This window comes from Mixophyes fleayi, chromosome 1 (assembly GCF_038048845.1).
Source record: "Mixophyes fleayi isolate aMixFle1 chromosome 1, aMixFle1.hap1, whole genome shotgun sequence".
Classification (NCBI taxonomy): domain Eukaryota; kingdom Metazoa; phylum Chordata; class Amphibia; order Anura; family Limnodynastidae; genus Mixophyes; species Mixophyes fleayi.
The window spans coordinates 433,049,318-433,070,581 of NC_134402.1; the positions used below are offsets into that span (position 1 = coordinate 433,049,318).

The window sequence follows — 21,264 nt, forward strand, 5'->3', positions numbered from 1 at the left end:
ACTTGATAAACTTACTGACATCTTACTGAAATAGGACCAAGTATCTAAGAATCTTATGGAAAAGGCTCAAGCATCCAACAATCATACAAAAAACGCTCATGTATCTCAGTTTTACAGAACAGGTGCAAGCATCTGACAATCTTGAAAGAAAGAGCCTAAAAGGAAGGCTCAATCATCTCAATCAGAGAACAGGCTCAAAAATATCTGATAATATTACAGGAAAGACTCAAGTATCTATCAATCGTATAAGAAAGACTCAAGTATATCAATGTTACAGAAGATGCTCATGTACCTAACAAGCTCACAGACAAGACTCAAGTATCTCAATTTTCCAAGGAAGGTTTGAGTACTTAACTCAACTTTACAGAACAGGACAGTAGAAAAAAGTATCAAATATATGACAATTTTACAAAAGTGTCTCAAGTATCTAACAGCTTTAAAGGAATGCTCAAGAATTCAAGCTCCCAAAGAAGAAAACAACAGATCCATGTAACATGATATGCAATGCTGACACTTAAAAGAGAACTCTATGCAACGTTTTAATAATTCTTATCTGCGTGATTTATATTTAGATGATTTGCAAATTATTGTTGCAGTCATAGCGTCCATAACCATTCCCACCCCCCTCATTCATTAAATAACAACTCTACCTGACTTCGGAGATTTTGCTCCCGAGTCTTTCCCTCGAGGTGTATCTTTTTTTCCTTTCTTATCTACAGAGTTATCTATGCGGATAAAAAAAATACAACAAATATATAAAAATGACATTTGTGCTCTTATGCTGCATTCCTTTAAACTATACAAAGTTCCTATTGAGTGTATTGAAATGTAGTCTTGTTACAAACAGGTTCTGTTATAAATAAAACAAAGAGAAATTGTGAGTGTGTGTAATATTGTTCCTGGTGGAAGTGTGGAAAGTAGTAAGCTGTAAATAGCTTTTCAGATCTACCCTTCAAGTAGCCTGAACCTCTAAGACACCGCACACATATTGATATATCACTCAGGACTCCAGCCATAAAGAAATTGATTAGAAACGCGTAGGGTAGCTTCCCATTTCGCAGCTTCTGGCAGATAAACATTTCTGGGTATCCAGAGCTCACAGTATACACTTTAAATGATACACTATAACTACAGTGTGGGTTCCCTGCATTGTAATACACTACACTATTTGCACTCTACCTGTTTGTTTAATTCCTTTTAATTTATTTATTATTACTATGAGGCCAAAGTAAAGCATCTGATCAGGATATCACTTTACTTGGATGTGGACCCCACATACTTGGATGTTTGTGAATTGATCAGTGAGTTTCCATTGTAAGTTTTGGGAATTATGTTAGTTAGTAAGCTTTTGTAAACTTTGCCTGAAAAGGGGACCTCTGTGTCCACAAAGCCTGCAACTTCTAAGGATTACTTAACCATTAAACTGTATCCTGTTTTCTATGTAATCAATTAACCAAATTGATTGCATCGTGTAATAAGGTAATTTAGCAGGAGGCATGTTCATGCACCCTTACTGTGGTCAACGAATGCTTGAGGTACATTTTAATTAGACGTGGACGCCTCCCCTGGTACATTTCTTAGGAGGGGTATCTTTTGTGGGTACTGGAGGGGTGGTGTAAAGATACATGATGATGATGATGATGATGATGACACCAACACCACTTCTGATTGGCTCCTTGCGTACTGACCCCTCCAGTTGATAGTATGTCATTGATAGGCATTGCAGCTCTAGTATATCAAGTCACGGCCGTCTACTGAGATTACTTAGTTGTCATTTGCGGACTACTGCAGGAAAGAAGATTCCCATCGGGTTTTTAGAGAGGTAAACAACGGATGTTTGGGTGTTGGTGTTTCATTATATTTTATATGGAAAATGTGACTCTCGCATTTATTAACAATACTATCAAGGCACTATTCTCTATTGTGCATATGAGAATTCATTACAATGTTATTGTGAACAGATAGGGTAATGTGACTTACACTACTAACACTCTCAAGCTGCATGTTTACTTTATCTTTAGGCATAATTATACATGTGTGTACGCCTGACTTAGGAATACTGTTCTTTTTGATTGGCTGTATCCATGCACCTCAACATACATGTAAGTACGCTTATTTGCAACAGAATCTTAAGCATAAATTTGGGATGAGGAATACTTGAAACTAAATAAGACCAAAGAGAATGCATGCTATTTTTTTGAGCTGAAATATACATGCATGACAATGTAGCTGAACTCACTAGGAAGCAGAGACATCCCTAAGGTACTGAGAATGGCTTCCTACACAACGTATAATCACTGGGTACACATGCAGATGTGTATACATGTCATGTACTTTATGCAAATGTAGAACACCACATCCCTAACATGATTTGACTGGAGAATGTCATCATAAGTGTTAGTAATATTAGTAAAGGCCGGTTGGCACTGGTGTGAATTCTCACTGGGGACCATCCTCCAACTGCCCCCACCAAGACCATAAGACAGCCCAAATAACCAACTAAGGTTAAGTTGAGACGGTCTTAAAAATAGTTGCCACTATAGAATATAATGGTGACACACCAGTCGACAGCATGTTCTCCCACAGTATATAGCAGACCACCCCTGATTATTCAATGCCTCCCCTTCCCATCCAAACCAATGCATTAGGCTCTTTCTAAAGTAGTCATCCCCTTCACCTGCCCCTGACAACACTGTTCATTTGACCATTTAGGGGCAGCGTCAACTTGGCGCAACAGTCTGCCGCCTCAATATGTTCACTAAAATCTCTGCTTATTTTCCCAATTTACACAGCCCGACATCAAAGTCTATAGTATTTCAAGTATCCTTCCACTGTAAACTTGGATGGGATGCCGGAGTTGACAGATGTGTGGTACCTGTACCTCTGTAGCCTATAAGTGCTAAAATGCTTGTATCAAGTAAAGTCGAGTCAGAGCCAATCTCCTGTTAATGTAAACAAAAGGCAATGATGGGGTACCGGTGGAGGGAGGCGGAGAACATATTCTGGTCTATTATATGCAGATAGGGGTAACAACCAGGCCCCAGTGTCTGTGTTACGCCAGTGTATTTATTTAGAAAGCGTCAAACATATTCTGTAGCACTGTACAAATGGGGAAATGACAAACAGTGGCATAAATATACAATCAAACTTATAATTACAGCAAACGGTAGAGGAGGCTCAGCTTATGAGAGCTTACAATCTAAAATGGTAGACAACATTTTATATACAAGGTTGAGTTAGAAAATTGGTTCCATAAAGGTGATCTTGTAAAGGTCCTATAAAAATAAGGGTTGAGATTATGCCGAGAAGAATTCAGGGACACAGGAAACAGACCGATCCAAAAAGATAGATCATAAGGGAACATTTAAGGCAGTTCCATAAAAGTGATGTAGCAATGGGGAAATCTTGACAAAAATAAAGTTCTAAGAGATGAGGAGAGAAGTGGATCATCCTGGGAGACCAGAGACCATGTAGAAATGTATTTATAGATCAAGTCAGCAGTGTATGGAGCCATGGAATGATGAAAGACTTTGCTGATAAGGAAACAAACTTTGAATTAGATTTGGAAGGATAGAAGGAGCAAATGTGAGTCTGGACAGAGCATTGTTGACAGGTATAATAGACTTTGGAGTGGAATGACAGTAAATAAGAGTTGTGTTCTCTCGTATTGGTAACATTCCCATTCAACCCAGCATACAGTATATGAACAGATGCTGAGCATTGCATTATGAATATACAACCGAGATGGCAAATCCTCAATTAGGAAGAAACAGAAGTGACAAAACCTTTGGGAGACTTGGATTGTTTCCTTCCTTTTTTTGCAGACATCTGTTTATCAGATGATGTAGGGCGCTGATCCTTGTTAGACTCTGGAGGAGGAGGAGAAGGAGGAGGAAGAGGTGATGGCGTCATTGGTGCTGGAGGTGGGATCTCCTCTTTCTTCTCAGTCTCTTTACCTGTGTATTGAGTGCAATGATTACGGTACTATGCAAAATGCAAATGGGTCTCCCAATCTTATTCACTGCTGTACTCGTGTTTAATAAAACATTTTCATGAATAATGGTTCAGCCCACAAGCTGATATGCATTTTCTTCAACTTTCAGAAGTGACCAGAAATAGAATTAGAGAGAGTGTACACTACTAATGCTTTGAACTAGATGAATATATTATTTTGTGCTCTTATAACTGGATTTACTCAGGTGCTATGATATCCCACTGCAATGCTGTGTCTCCAGTTATGTGTAATGTAGAAAATCGGTTCTAACTCATTAAGGCATGCTTAACGAACCTACTGTGTGAGATCTTTTTTTATAAACAAACATATGTAAATCGGGTATACGCCCATCTGTATTCAACAAGGAGTGGATGTAAAGACACGTCTGTTGTTGGATACAGATAATACACTGCCAGATACGTCCAATACATATGTGGAATAAAAAGTCACAAAAGTACGCACAGAAAGAAAAAATCAATTAATGTCACCTGTTAATAATATAGTCAAAAATAGTTTTACACTGGACTCGTCACATGTACACAATGGAGCAGCCATTTTATGGGCTGAACCAATATTTGGCCTGTTTCACTAGTGACTTAACTGGCTTCATGACCCCGTGATGTCACTTGTTCCTAGTAAACGGATTGGCTACTGTCTCCTAAAAATATTGGCTCAGCCCATAAAGTGCATTGGGTCGCGTTCCTACTTGATTGACAAGCTGCCTCCTATTGATCATTAATGAAAAAAACACAAAAAAAATATATATTTTTTTTAAAATTTATTGTTTCCAATAAGTTACATCTATTAGGATGTTATTAGGGTCCACTGCACATAAAATGCATTTTTACAGTTGATCCTGATTGCAAACACATGTTCTAGCATGTATACGAGACTGCCATTACTAGTAATCGGCACTTACACCAGACCAGTAGTTGGTGTAATTGATACGATAGAAATTGAATTGAACTGCTGCGTGTGCTTGAGCTTGGTACGCCCTTACTATAAATTGACCATACACATATACCCATTCCCTTAATGAATCAGGCCCATCTTGTGTAAACCAAGTTTTTTAATATGCATTTGACCAGGGGTATCGATTATTATATTATATTATATATATTATTAACCAATACGATTATTGGAATGCTCACATTTTCCAATAAAATACATTAGGATGTTATGACTGTCTACTGTAAATAAAATGCATTTTTACAATTGCTCATGACTGCAAACACATGTTCTAGCATACATACGAGATCATGTGGGAGTCAGTGACCTGTCCACTCGTGTGGTTATGTTAGTGAGGACGGGCTGCATGTGACGGGCAGTATAATGATATGAGTAGAGTAATGGGTGGAAGCTGGAAGCCTGAGAGTTTGATAGTGGAAGGAGCAAGTGCACCCAACAGCACATCTTTAGAACAACGCAAGGTGTGCATCATCACCGCTAGTATGGCAATTTTAACACGGATTTCTGCTCGCGGCTCAGGGAGCTGCAAGCAAAAATCAGCGTTGAAATTACCGTACTAACGGTAATAATATGCATCAATTACTGTAGTTTTGGTAATGATGCGCAGCCCGCGTTGTTGTAAAGGACAATGCGGGGAATTGAATCTCCCCCATAGTGTGATGTCACTCTTGTCATACTGATGCACTAAGATTGTGGTGTCTCTGTATAAAATAAAAGTCATATACCTAACGTTATACCTTCATTTTCTTTATTGTAGATAGCTGATAAAAATACTTCTTCTATTTTCCTGCACAAGATGTCCTCTTCCACTTCCCCGTTTACTTTCACCAAAATATTCTGCTGCACTGAAAACCACATCTCCAGTTTGTGCCAACTGTCGAGGAAACCCGTTATTCTAGAAGAAAAATATATTGTTACAGCTGTGACTATCACCATTGTACATAAGTCCCCACCTCCAATGTATCATCCATCGGCACCCGTTTCTCAATGATCTAATGAGAGTCAATCAGTGTCTCATTTAAAGCACTGAAGCGGTCTGATGTTGTCGGCCACTGGTACTTTTGGCATTTTCCAGGAAAAACAAACAGGACAGACTGTGGTCACTTACTGACTTTCTGGTAGGAAAAATTTAACTGCTTCTGTGTCAGGCCCTGGACAATTCTGACCGAAGCTTAATTCACTAAAAATGTTTGCACTGTCATAAAAAACACATCCCTGTGTCAGGCAGGAATGAATGATTACTTTCTGTGAAACATTTTACTAGTGTCATATCACTTTATTATACTTAATCTTCCAAGCTCTTCCAGAATGCCTAGTTTTGATGTGGGCGGGCATAGAACAACCTGTAGCCAATCAGATCATCAGAATGTTCACATCAGCACAGACTATTTTAGGAGATAACTTTGCTGATCATGTAGCAGGCTGTGACCTGTACACTCAGGGGATTATGTAAGTGAGGACAGGGCTGCATGCGAAAGGGGCAGTGGGAAGTAAAAAATAGTGTATTTACGCCCATATGCGGAGTCATATGTGCCTGGTTTATGGCAGCCGTACATCAGATACACTTAAACTCACCCAGGGTGTTAACAACAGGTATAATCTTCCTTCTCATGTACAAATGAAAGTAGCAAAAATTTTATTCCAAAATATGCCCACAAAAAACATAAAATATAGAAACCAATATCGGCTTCAAAGGTCAATCGGCAATCAACATATACCAAGCGGCTAGCTAGTGCTGGCTACAGTGAGGACATAGCTGCATGTGACAGGGTCAGTGTCATGAAGCGGGAAATACAGGCAAGCGGACAAGAGTTAAAAGTTATATAGCGGAAGGAGCAGGGTCCTCCAACAACACAGAATGGTGAAACTGATGCAGGAAGATTGTGATGTCATATGTACCGTTATATGAAATGAAGTTCATACATTAAGCATGTTTATTAATGACAACAATTTGTGGGTGCCACCGCAGCATTGCAAACAATAGATTCTGGTTTTATAGTACATTTTTAATACGTATAGAATTGGGCAATTTTAAACACTATACAATTTTTTTTTTATATTTGACATCAGATAAATTGCCCTATCAGGGACAGAACAGTACATCGCCGGTCCCAAAGTAAACTTTGGGTTGGTGCTGTTCTCACCTCCCCTACTATACTGCTGAATGTTTACCTAGCAGAAGTTCCCAACCTTGGAGTCACATCAAGTTAAGCTAAGATTCACTTCTCATCTGCCAGCATTGGTGGAACTACCGCGGTCACTACAGGTCACCCACCCTACCGACGTCCCCATTCTCCTCTCATAAGGGGCCTCTTATGAGCATGAATGGCTTGGCATTGCTGGGTCCTCCCCCAAATGCTGCTAAGAGCCTGGTGATGCAGTGTAATCCTGGAGATGATGGTAATAATATTGGTGGTGTAGTGAGATTAATCACATTGAGGGCACATAGATAGAAATAGGTGGCTGTTGCTGGGCTCATAATTTTATATATTGGCTCTTGTTGGAAGCAGGTGAACTGAATGCCAATATACTGACAATAGTTGCCATTTGTCATTGCGTTGGTTACTCCCAGCAAAGAGAACCACTTGGCTGGGGTAACTATCAGAGACACTCCACTACAGGCCAAGCCGCTTTGTCCTGAGAGGATGGGTCGTAAAGGACAAAGGTGAAGTTGATGGGATGGAGAATGTAGAATCGGGAGGGATGAAGCCAAAGCTGAAATCGATAAACAGGCAAACTAAACAAGAGAAGCACCGGCAGAGAAACCAAACATCAACTTTGCTTGTGCAAAGATTGGAAGGATTGAGGGTCATATAAAGGCTGCATACTGGTGTGGTGTCTTGGTCCTAATTGATGTGACTGCAGTAAGTGAAAAAGAATGTGCAGTTGTCAGTGTTGATGCTGCACTGCCACCAGTTGTCTGTAGCTGCTATTGCGGCAGATCCTCTCACCATTCACACAGCACCCTGAAAGATGAAGGTACCCACCTGTGCTGTATTTGGTTCATTGCTTGGTCATGATCTTCCACTGTTGAATTACAAGGGTCGACTCCTTGAACTGCCAATGTATTTACTCCACCTGTGGATAGGTCACTTTAAGGATTTTTAGGAACTTGATGCAACATATACACAAACAGCTGTACAGACAGTCAATAATTGAATGATAGTACAGCACCACCTGCCAATTGTTTATATTCTATAATGTATGTTTCAGGTTTTGCAGGTGATCGTAGAGGACCAGTAACTTTTTAATTAAAATATTTTTGTATATAGTGTCTCTTGCACTAGTAATGTGTAGAAAAACCTCACTCCAACAAGCAGAAAAATAGCAGCACGTGCTGGATGCAAATTATCGTTTGGCTTAAGAATCAGGTAGTATACAGAGTAATACTTGCTCCTGAATGGCCTCATTCATATGGTTCCTTTGTCATGTGAATGCTCTCCAGACACAAGACCTGTGAAAGAGGGAGGTCAAGGAGAGAGCATAACACTGTATACTGCTCAAGTCTTAGACTCAGTAACAGAATTTGCTTGTAGTGCTAACTCTGGGCCTGATTCATTACCAAACGCAAAACGCACGTAATGTCCATATTCAACAAGGAGCGGATGTGAAGATACGTCTGGTGATGAATACGGGTCTAGGTCCGCTCTGCTCTAACAGACAAGATACATCCAAGACATATGTGGAATATAAAGTCACAAAATAACGCATAGAAACTAAAAAAAACTATTCAATTAATGTCACCTGTTAAAAACATAGTCATTAGTGACAAAACATAAAAAAAAATAAAAAAAATTGCATTCCATAAAATACATTTATTAGGGTGTAATTAATATCTACCGTACATAAAATGCATTTATACAGTTGCTCCTATTTGCAAACAGCTGTCATCACTTGTATCCCTGATGAAACCGCCCACTACAGGGGCGGAGAAACGCGTCAGCAGACGTGGACGAGCTTGAAAGCGCCCTTTACTATTTTTCGGGTATACACGTTTTCTATGGTGAGAACTGTTGGAATGTTTTCCATCTAGGCAGCCATTATACAGCTTCTGATTTCTATAGAATTTGTTCTGGAGGATTGATAAAAGGAGAGTGAAAGTGGAAGCCAGTCCCTGTAAGGTACACCCTTTATTCGGCTATCGATAGGAGACCATTATATTGCACTGAGAAGTGCTAGAGCTCCGTATCTGGACTGTGATTTAATAATTTGTGTCTATGATCTAATGCTAAAGAGGAGACTTTCTTTTGCACTGGAGTGTGCTATATCTCCATATTTTGATATTGACATTCATAGCTGTGCTTCTGGAGGGTATATAACATCGGGACCTCTTGCTGGACTCTCTGTTCCTGTAAATCACTATAACAGATGTGTATATAGCTTATTACCTGTGTTTACTATGGGACTATGGTATTTTTAATATCATATGTGATGCTTCAATTATTAGCTCGTTGTACGTATTGAGGTTTTATTTTAAGTTTTAATAATAAAATCAGCTATTTATAGTCATACCAGCACTACCATTTGTTTTGATAAGTAGTTTATGTTGAGAAGCCCGGTACTTGTTTATTGTGGTTAGCTGCAGGTGTACTAATAGCAATTTATTATATCCTGTTTAGGAGTAACAATTGTTATACTTCCTACTTGATGTTTCTTTTTGTTTGTCATCACTAGTATTCGGTTGATTGATTTATTGGAATTGACATTCTATTGGTTTTCTCCACGGCTGCTTAGGATTTCCCAAGGGTTACTAGCATCTGCAAATGTTATTGATTCAGCTGTTGGATACCCTCATCTAACTGGATACTGTCTAATAAGGGTTAAATATATATTGATAGCAATGTTTTTCTCTTTTGAAAGCCATGTAATATGATTGTTTTATGTCTTGCTTTTTACAAGCATAATTTGTATCTATATCTTTATATATTCTATATGCTATTACTGTTATAAGATCACTATTTATTGATCTATGAAAGCTTTACATTGGTTGCTCTCACATGATCTGATTTAATAAATGTTTTATCAGGCAATTCCTGCGCAACTCTCTGTTTGTCATCACTAGTATTCGGCACTTACACCAGACCAAGTGATATGACTGAAAATCTTGCCACACCCTTACTGTACAATGACTACATGCATTTGTCTATTTCCCACACTATTCTCTCCCTGAATCGTGGACTGCAGTAAGTGTCTTATGCACTCGAAGATCAATTGAACGTTGCTGCATTTCATGGCGTATGACCCGATTCTGGGCATGCGCAGAGCAATTGCGCAGATTATACATTCCAAAAACATACTGGTAGGTTAATTGGCTGTTAACAAATTGACCCTAGTCTCTCTCTCTGTCTGTGTATGTATATTAGGGTATTTAGACTGTAAGCACCAACGGAGCAGGGACTGATGTGAGTGAGTTCTCTGTACAGCGCTGTGGAATTAGTGGCGCTATATATAAATAAATGATGATGATGGAACACATTACCGGTTTTGCTCCTTAATGTTCTTAACCAGTTGGAGGAAGCATAGAATATCTCAGATTTTTGTTACAAATTCATAATGCTATATAGTGGGCAGCACAGTGACACAGTGGTTAGCATTGTTGGGCTCATGGGTTTGATCCCAAACTGTGTGGAGTTTGTATGTTCTTCCCGTGTTTACGTGGTTTTCTTCCGGGTGCTCACATTTTGTCCCACAGTTATCTGGTTTCTGACAAAAATGGACCCAATATGGGAGTGTGATTGGGAAATCATGTAGGCGGCACTAGGTCAGGGACGGATGTGAATGATTATATATTCTCTGCACAGCGCTGCGTTATATGATCAGTGCTAAATAAATAAACAATAATAATAATAGTGAAAATGGTGTAAAAGTGACAGGTCCTCTTTAAAGAAATATTATACTGAAACATCATTAAAAAAAATATAAATATATATATATATATATATATATATATATATATATATATATATATATGTTTGGTAATACAGGAAAGCATTATATCATTTACAAGCAGAGGAGGCAGCCATTTTCCAAATTACTTGGGATTTATAGGCTGAGGATGAACAGATTCTAAATGCCACCATGACCACTAGAAAGCCGCATGCTGGCTACTGCTGCCGTACACCAATATTTATCATCCTTACCACCAGCTTACCATGTAATCCAGCAGCCCGCTGTAATACTACATTGTCTGCAACGTCTATCAAGACAGCAAAGTCGAAGGCCGTTGAACGTGGCAGAGGCTCTTGTGGTGTGATTGAGTCTTTTATGAAAGTCGAGGTCTTGCCTTTCTTGCTTTTTGCCATTTTATCCGGGTCTACTCCTGTGAGAGCTTTCTCCAGTAATTTAGCCTGATTCAAAGTAGCCGGGAATCCCTCCGTGATCCATCCTGTGTTTGCCGGGACACAACTGAATCGACAAAGTAAAATTTCTATTTACATTTTGATTATCCCATTAAGGTAGCTTCTGAAAACTTAAATCCGCTTTTAGAAAGCAGCTCTCCGTAAGCGTCTCATTTAATTTCATCCATTAATGTTAATGGGCCTGATTCATTAGTGATCTTATCTGCCGTTTTTTGCTTATCTTAAGCAAATCCATTCTGTGCATGCTCAGAAAAAGGAGAGAAGAAGCAAAATCCACTGCGTAAGTGAAGAATTTCTTAAGTCAAGATGAAAATACATCTTAATTTCACTCTTATCTCCCCGTTTCTTCTTAAAAATTAGCATCTTAAGTTTTGCACAAGATAAGATCACTATTGAATCAGGCCCAATGTTTTTATTGCTCTTTTTGGTATCTTTCATTTTTGCTAAGGATTTTCAACATTGTGGGCCTGATATAAAGTACACGGCTATTTTTTGCCGTAGGTTTATGCCTACATTCAGGCTAAGATGTACTTTAGATCAGGCCCACAATGTGTATCTTTAGATAGGTGCAACTCTAATTACTGTGTAAATCTGTAGCCAAAACTCTGAGCATATCTTGATGCAACCGGAGTAAGGATACGGCAGTCAACTTAAAGCAGGGGGACAGCGAGCATGGGGTCCCTGCACCCAGCACCAGGCTATACCGGGCTCGGTTGAAATTGTAGCATGGCGTTCCCCTGCCATAATGTGAAACCAAACCCAGCCTGGGGTGGAATTTCCTTGAAATATCAGGACCACAAAAATCAAGAGGGCATCCAAACAAGACCTGTGCTGAACAGCCTAGGGCTCGTCTTGCCAACCTTTTAAACTTGGGTGGTCATCAATTCCATTGCCTGCCCCCTCCCTTTCATCGACTTCATTGCCGGTCAAGAGACCTTATGCTCCGAAAAGAAAATCTCTTCTTTCAAACGAGATTTTCCACCAAGGTCACCATAAATCTGAATCCACCACAACCCTTGACCTTAGACACATCATGAGCCCTAACCCTAACAATAACCGAGCTTATTCTCCACGTCCTAACAGTGCTCCAATCTAATCTCTCTGATATCTGTAAGAAACCTTCCCACAGCCTAATATGGATATATGAAAATGTAAATAAAATATGTTTTTTATCTGGTGCTCTCTTGAGAAACGCGATACGGTCTATTTTTGGGTTCAAGTATAAGGTTACCTCTTGCATTTTGCCATTACCCCTTATTACTATTAATTGACAATATATGCTACATTCAATTAATTGTTTCAAATACATACAAGTAATATCTTTTCTTACTTGATCGTTTCAAGAAGTATATCAACAAGCAGCTCATCTGGTACGGCCTTTCCTCTTTTCAAATGTTTCTCCACCATCATGCCAAGCTGCGCCCGTGCGGACAGCTGAAATGACAAATCAGAGATTACATTTAGGAAATTAAAGTGTAACTATTAAACACTGACAAAAAAAACCCAGGCTACTCTTCAAAAGCGCAACACCAGCAAAATTGACAACTGGACAAAATCATAAATAACCAACAGGTTTCCCACGACATCGACCTAAATTGTTTCTTGACAACCGCTAATATGATTGAGTTGTCAGCTACACTCGATATCTGTAGGAGTCTTATGTACAAATATTACTATCACCAGATTACGACAAAAAATAAAAAGCACAATAAAGTGAATAACACATGCTCCGGCTCGGTTCCCTGAGAACCGAACATACCCAAACTTGGCAGAGCCGAGTACTGGGTACTGTCATGTGCCCTCGGATTTGAAAACAAGGCAAAACGTCATTGTTACATCGTCGGATCTCGCGAGTTTTGGAATCCTTTTTAGACCCCCATTATTCTTTTCTGCCACTGCTGTGTGCCAATGTGTTCTAGATGTGCTAGGAACTGCCGTGTGTTTGTGTCATTGCTCTGTCGCTTACCATCCAGCCAGGTCGCTGCAGTCTATGTTTGAAAGTGTATGAAAATAATATTGTGACCTGTGAGGTGGTCAAAATTTACTGCAAATGACTTGAAATTAGTGTTATTGAGGTTAATAATAATGTAGGAACAAAAAAAAAGAGAAAAATTATGTGATTTTAGCATATTTTAGGATTTTTTCTAAAAAATCCAAAACCAAAACCAAAACACACGAGGGCGGTTTTGCCAAAACCAAAACTAAAACCAAAACACAAAGCTAATCCAGATCCAAAACCAAAACCAAAACCAGTTCACGGGGTTAGTGAGCATCTCCCTTATTTATCGGGATATGGTTTGTAGAGTATCTATAATTAAAGAGGAGATGTGAGGAGTAGAACAGAGCTTTGTATGTCAATGTTAAAAGTTTGACTTTTGCTGTAGAAGTATCAGGAGACATAACGGAAAGTCAAAGAGAAGAAGAAAAAGGAAGATAGACAGGATAGATGAGTAAGTGGTCGCAGCATCTTGATTTGGCTGGAGAGGAGATAGGCCATCAAGAGAAAAGCCAATAAGGAGAATATTGCAGTAGTCCAGATGAGAAATAAAATGTCTATATTGTTATACATTTGGTTCTATATCTGGGTTGAAGCTGGTCACACGTGGTGCAATCCAGCCAATGGGCAATGTCTATACAATCTTTAACCAATGGGTGATCACATCACACTTCAGGCACTGCGATGAAACACAATGCACTGGCATCTGGCAGCTCCACCCACCCAATTGTCCGATATGGCAGACAAAATACAGATTTGGCTCTATCAGATTTTGATCTGATGCCTATTAGCTGCCCGGTGCTGAGTAATAAGATCGAGTCACACAACTGCTTTACCTTATTGTCCTTTGATACTGAATCCTCCTTAGCTGAGTTTTGCGTCTGGGAAACTTCATTTACTGTCTCATCATTCTCTACAAGGAAAATAGAAAGTTTTGGGTTTTTTTTAAAAGAAAGGCATCAAGTAACATAACTGTACAATAGTCAAAAAATATATTTGTATTACATTTTAATATGAACAACAAAGATATAAACAAATTTAAGGACAAATGGTTCAAATATCAGCGTAAATGCAAATAAGTAACCATAAAAGGCCTAACAATGTTTTTCTACAAAAGTACTTACCCTACTCCAGTTACTATTTTTACATCAAGATGGATATGGATATCATCATCATCATTTATTTAACACCACTAATTCCTCAGCGCTGCACAGAAAACTTACATCAGTCCCTGCCCCAATAGAGCTTACAGTCTAAATTCCCTAACATACACACAGACAGATTAGGGTCAATTTGATAGCAGCCAATTAAACCTACTAGTATATTTTTGGAGTGTGGGAGGAAACCGGAGCACCCGGAGGAAACACACACAAACATGGGGAGAACATACAAACCCCACACAGATAAGGTCATGTTCGGGAATTGAACTCATGACCCCAGTGCTGAGAGGCAGAAGTGTTAACCACTAAGCCACTGTGCTGCCCATATCAGCAAAGGAACAATGGAAGGACAACATAGTATAAACACAGTAAATAATTTAGCATTAATATTTAAATAAAGTGTATATTCTACGGCTGCACATATATACAGAGATCGTGGAATACAGTCGTGGCTAAAATTATTGGCCTTCTTCTACTTTTCTCTCAGCCCTCTCACCTCTTTGTCTGTTTTACCCAGTATTGTTTATTACTGTGTTTGTCCCCAATTGTAAAGCTCTACGGAATGAGCTGGTGCTATACAAATAAATGTAGATGATGATGATATATATAGAGATCGTGGCATACAGTCACGGCCAAAATTATTGGCATCCTTGTACTTTTCTCAAACAAGTCACAATTTCCTCTAAAGATGAATTGGAATTAAGAACAGTATTTGGTCTCCACAATTCGTTCTCTGTTAATATTACAGGGCTTTTGTTTTTTATCATGAATAGAATTTTGTATATTCTTTTAAATCAGAAAATTAAAATAAATAGTATTGACAAAATTAGTGACACCCTAGACTTAATATTTGGTAGCACAGTCTTTGTTTGAAATAACTGCAATCAAGGGGTCAATTACAAAGAGCAGAATGGCTGTGGTCCCACTGTGCACCTCGTTTTGCGAATAGATTTACACCAAAAAGCGTTGGTTTGTGGAGCAAGCTAGCGGCGCATGCATAGGAGCAGACGTTTGCAGAGGCTGAGAGGAAGAATTGGGCAAAGTTGAGCTTTCTATGCCAAGTACAGTGAATCTCACTCATTTTGTGAAGTGAGATTGCCATCTTGATGTGCAAAGTTCTGCATGTTCTGATACAAATGGGGTCTAGAGTGCAAAAATAAATGTATTACTTGAAACAAAAATGGCATTTTCAGTTATTGCAATGCAATTAACACAAAATTTACAACTGGATATCATCTGAAATTTGTCCTTATACCCTGGACGTCAGCAGTGTGAGCACGTGGTCCTCTCCTGGAGATGCTGCACGTGAGCACGTGGTCCTCTCCTGGAGAGGCTGCATGTGAGCATGTGGTCCTTTCCTGGAGAGGCTGCACGTGGTCCTCTCCTGGAGAGGCTGCATGTGAGCACGTGGTCCTCTCCTGGAGAGGCTGCATGTGAGCCTGTGGTCCTTTCCTGGAGAGGCTGCACGTGGTCCTCTACTGGAGAGGCTGCACGTGAGAACGTGGTCCTCTCCTGGAGAGGCTGCACATGAGCATGTGGTCCTTTCCTGGAGAGGCTGCACGTGAGCACGTGGTCCTCTCCTGGTGAGGCTGCACGTGAGCCTGTGGTCCTCTCCTGGTGAGGCTGCACGTGAGCCTGTGGTCCTCTCCTGGAGAGGCTGCACGTGAGCCTGTGGTCCTCTCCTGGAGTGGCTGCACGTGAGCATGTGGTCCTCTCCTTGAGTGGCTGCACGTGAGCCTGTGGTCCTCTCCTGGAGAGGCTCCACGTGGTCCTCTCCTGGAGAGGCTGCACGTAAGCCTGTGGTCCTTTCCTGGAGAGGCTGCACGTGGTCCTCTCCGGGAGAGGCTGCATGTGAGCCTGTGGTCCTTTCATGGAGAGGCTGCACGTGGTCCTCTCCTGGAGAGGCTGCACGTGAGCATGTGGTCCTCTCCTGGAGAGGCTGGTAGCAGAGGATAGGAAGCCTCTGTGTGGGAGAGCCTTTGCTCGCTGTCTGGGTTCACTGATTTACTGATTGTGGTCTTATACTGGAGAAATGGACATTGTGCTGGCTCCATGCACTTTTCATGTGTCAAATGTTATATTGATGGCAGAGTTAAATACAAAATATGGTGCACATGTGTCTCCATTACAAATATAAATTGTATTTAAATGCCCTTATATTTACACAAACACTATATATTGATAATTTTCCAAAACTAAAAATTTATTGGTTAAGAAAAATTAAACTGTACATAAAACAAGCAGCAGAAACCACATACATCTCGTGAAATACATTTCTTTAAAAGTTCTATTATTCCGTTACACAGTATGTTGTACTAAGTGGATGTATAGCACATCATTCTTCAGATAAATATCAATCATGTAGATGAATTTGCTCACTTCATCAGACAGCTTACTTTTATTTGTAGAAATACTTTCACTTGATTGTATTTCAGGGCCATCTGGTACCGCGGCACCTCTTTCTGTGAGCTGGTTTGAGGACAAAAAACACAGAACAATTGCTGAATTTTAATAGTGCAAAATAGTCATTTGAGATTACACTAAATTCACACTTGTTTCAGTGCATACAATCATTGCACCTCATCAATGTTCTCTCTCGTTTCTATCAATTGATGATATGATTCATGATAGAAAAGAGAGATAGCTAAAAAGCTCTGCGTACTATCACAAAATCAGTAACACCCTCAAACATTGTACATTGTACTCCCTGTCAACATCTAATTCTGTAAAACAAAATATTACTAACATTTGTGCTCATAATCAGGAGCAGTATAATGCTGCAGTATCCCGCATGTCACAGTGTAAATGACACATAGGGGTAAATGTATAAAGCTGAGAGTTTCTGGCGGGTTTGAAAAGTGGAGATGGTGCTTAGAGCAACCAATCAGATTCTAGCTATCATTTTGTAGAATGTACTAAATAAATGATAACTAGGGGCCTCATTCATTAAGGATCTTAACTTGAGAAACTTCTTATTTCAGTCTCCTAGACAAAACCATGTTAGAATGCAAGAGGTGCAAATTAGTTTTCTATTTTGCACATAAGTTAAATACTGACTGTTTTTTCATGTAGCACACAAATACTTCATAGCTTCTTTGTACACTGACATTTAAAGTTGATATTTGTGTGCTACATGAAAAAACAGTCAGTATTTAACTTATGTGCAAAACAGAATACTAATTTGCACCCCTTGCATTGTAACATGGTTTTGTCCAGGAGACTGAAATAAGAAGTTTCTCAAGTTAAGATCCTTAATGAATCAGGCCCTAGAATCTGATTGATTGCTTGTTATAGGCAACAATTCCACTTTTTAAACCTGTGAAAACTCGCAGCTAGATACATGTACCGCATAAAGTAAGAAACAGGCACTAAACATCTGTCGCATTTTGTTACTGCATTTTGTGTTGTAAATATTTCCTTTTCAGGACTCAGGGGCAGATTTATTAAAGGGCAAAGACCCCCACCGGACGCTATAATGGGTGTTTTCTTTGGCGATAGGGCTCATTGCGAAAGAGGTCACCGTCTTTACATGGGGAAACCTGTTTAACATGTATTACACACAGTATTTGTGTTGCCACGATACCGGTTCTGTTATCGCCATCTCAGGATGGTGAGAACAAAATCATTGAAAAAATGTTTTCTTCTAAGAATAAAGCATCTTAAATCCATTAATGTTTAAAAAAAAATAAGAAGAATTTTTAAAATAAAATCTATATTTAAAGTTCAAATCCAACTTAAAATCCACATCTACTACTACTGTACGTGCACTATCTTGAAAGACGGCTCACGCATCCGGGCGTCTACATGACGAATGAGTATCACTCAGTTTACTGCAATATTTTTTGTTTGATCTTGTGCCAATAACTGATTTTTATTACGGAGAGAACATCAGGGTTCTAATTATAAAAAGACCTCTTAGTATCATTAAAGGGCAGAGCAATAATCTATGAGAGAGGTTAATCCTTAAAATCCCAAAGGCCACTAAACAATAAGCAAAATAAATAATATATACTGAATGTAGGTCTCCTATAGAGATATCAGACACATGAAGGGTCTATAGTGTATAATTATAACACTAGGGCGTAAATGTATTATGGTCCGGTTTTGTCCACTCGTGGGAGTTCGGCGAGTTGACAGCTAAAATTTAAAGTTTGCCTTTACAAGCCAGCGCCGCTTTAAATTTTAGCTGTCAACTCGCCGAACTCCCGCGAGTGGACAAAACCGGACCATAATACATTTACCCCTAGATGTATGAAATAGAAGAGGAAAGTATTGTTTCCTAAGGATCTGCTTTGATAAGTATCACATAGAGGACAGTAACAAATAATTGCCCATAATGTAAGATCCATTACCGGATTCTCATCGGTTTCCTTCTGATCAGATGCAGCCAAACTGACCTCTTGTTCCACTTCATTCTCTTGATAGGCTTTTATAGAGTCCTGCACTAGTGTGTCCACGGACAGCACTCGGATACTGTAAGCTGACAACACAAGAACAGTTTAAATATCCGGTCTATACAATGTAAACACAATAGTGACCGTACCTTACACTAACAGATATGATTTGTAGCCATTGTTGGAGGTTAGTTATTCTTAGTGATATCCTAGGTTATTAAAAGCCTAAACAAACAATTTATTCATAAGGATACTGAACTAAATAAATGAGGCACAAGTATTGAATTATGTGCTTAGAATTAAATTTTTCTTGCTATATCCTCGTTAGATCAAGTATACCAATGTGGCTTTCTTATGCATGGCGAGGCCTCTGATGGATTCTGTAGTTAGTTATATCATCTACCTCTGCCTCACAGCACTGGGTTCATGAGTTCAATTCCCGACCATGGCCTTATCTGAGAGCAGTTTGTATGTTCTCCCTGTGTTTGTGTGGGTTTCCTCCGGGTGCTCCCGTTTCATCCCAGAATCCAAAACATACTGGAAGGTAATTGGCTGCTATCAAATTGACCCTAGTCTCTCTCTCTGTCTGTGTGTTCTTGGGAATTTAAACTGTAAGCTCCAGTGGGGCAGGGACTGACGAGAGTGACAAAATATCCTCTGTACAGTGCTGCGGAATTAGTTTATTTATATAAATACATGATGATGATGATCTGGAACTCAATAGACTCGACCAATTTTCTAATATAGTTTAGAAAGTGAAAGCAAGAGCCTAATTGGCTGCTGTGGATTACAACACCTATTTTCCCAATTACCTGTGCACCAGTCTTTATAAATTGTATACATATTAAATTTAACCTATTTTTTTATTGAATGAATGTATTGAACACATCCAGTCAGGGGCATTTTCCTTGCTACTCATTCCCCCTTCCTCCCCATCCTTAGTCCTGCAGTGGGGATCTCCAAAAGCTTTCACTTCCGGTCCCTCCACCTTTACCTGCATTTAAGATGGAGACTTCAATTTGGCCAATTCTGAATATCGTCCAAACTTCGCTAAATAATTTACGTCCCCCCTGGAGACTCAGACTAATCACTGTGCATAGAATGAAAATTTTTAAGAACAGTCTCCTGTCCATTGTCTTATAAAAGGACCTTACATACCCTCAGGGGCTCATTCTTCAGGGACTGGTCTAGGGAAAAACATCTGGAACCAACAACTTGTGATTGCGACTTGTGATGTGAGCTGTGATATATCAGTCATCTGGTCTCTGACTATTCCATTCATCATGTTCACATTTGTTGTATAGCAGCATTGCCCGATTTGCCTATATAACCCACATCTTTACATTCCCTATTTTTATTTTATTCAGTACTGTAATAAATCCAAAATCCATTGTTTCTGCACTAATCTAGCTGACCTTATGGAGAATGGCAACTTGCATAAAGATAAGATACCTAAACACTTCCTGTAAGCCAAAACGATGGTTTTGTAGATATGAGTCAAACACATGACATGGTGAACTGACTAGCACGTGTTGGCGGTACAGATGATAATGACACTTATCCATCTCTATCTTCCCCTATGAAATCGTGACATAGAGCTTTCTTTATTTAGTCACACATTTGAAGACCTTGAGGACAATATGCCAAGTTCTAACAATGGTGAAAACAAAATACATCTGAAATTACAATTAAGTGGCAGTTACTATTCACAGCCATTTATAGAGGAGTATAAGAAGACAGTAATACTGCGATGAATATTTACTCTTGTCCCAAAAAGTCGTTAGATGAGGATGAAAACTTACCACTTAACGATAAGCTGAAATCTACCATGGGCAAAAAAAAACAAATGTGCTCAGTCAAGCCCACATTGCTAATAAAAGAAGCAATGCCAGTGCCAGTGGTAATGAAGCAAAGTGGAACTGATGCGTCCTCATTCAACTTATTTAGAATAGAAAAAAAACTAATGTGTGGCAGAAAATGTAAAGCAATGTGTGTTTGCAGATTCTCATAACAGCCTCACAAAATTAAATGACATTAGGCAACCTATTTTTAGAAACTGCTTGTGAAGTTGTATCAAGTTGTAATACAATTTTTCTTTGCATGGGGAAGCTTTTTGCAAGTGGTAGACCTTTTGCCTGAGATAAGGCTTTTTTCACATTAATAAATAGACCTACTGTATATCAGACAATGCCATGGCTGCTAGTTATATATACTCTGCTATAAATGGATAGATGTATTCGCAAGACACCTAAAACGGAAATAGGATTATACAAATATTACTCTGCACTCAGTATACATTATATGTATCCAAATTATTCTAAAACTTCAATATTTGAAATGATAAACATTAAAACAAGCTTAATGAAAACAAGCAATAACTCTATGATATATA

General features: G+C 39.2%; 1 protein-coding gene across 1 annotated transcript in view; it reads right to left on the reverse strand.

The window, feature by feature from the left end:
* SPEF2 (sperm flagellar 2) overlaps positions 1 to 21,264 on the reverse strand; it is a 166,341-nt gene that overhangs the window by 53,737 nt on the left and 91,340 nt on the right. Inside the window, exons 12-20 of the mRNA XM_075184373.1 lie at positions 18,831 to 18,958; positions 16,875 to 16,947; positions 14,155 to 14,231; positions 12,653 to 12,756; positions 11,115 to 11,368; positions 7,951 to 8,041; positions 5,701 to 5,858; positions 3,786 to 3,956; positions 651 to 725 (exon numbers count right to left, since the gene is read on the reverse strand). Coding sequence (XP_075040474.1) covers positions 651 to 725; positions 3,786 to 3,956; positions 5,701 to 5,858; positions 7,951 to 8,041; positions 11,115 to 11,368; positions 12,653 to 12,756; positions 14,155 to 14,231; positions 16,875 to 16,947; positions 18,831 to 18,958 — 1,131 coding nt within the window. The remainder of the gene's footprint in view (positions 1 to 650; positions 726 to 3,785; positions 3,957 to 5,700; positions 5,859 to 7,950; positions 8,042 to 11,114; positions 11,369 to 12,652; positions 12,757 to 14,154; positions 14,232 to 16,874; positions 16,948 to 18,830; positions 18,959 to 21,264) is intronic.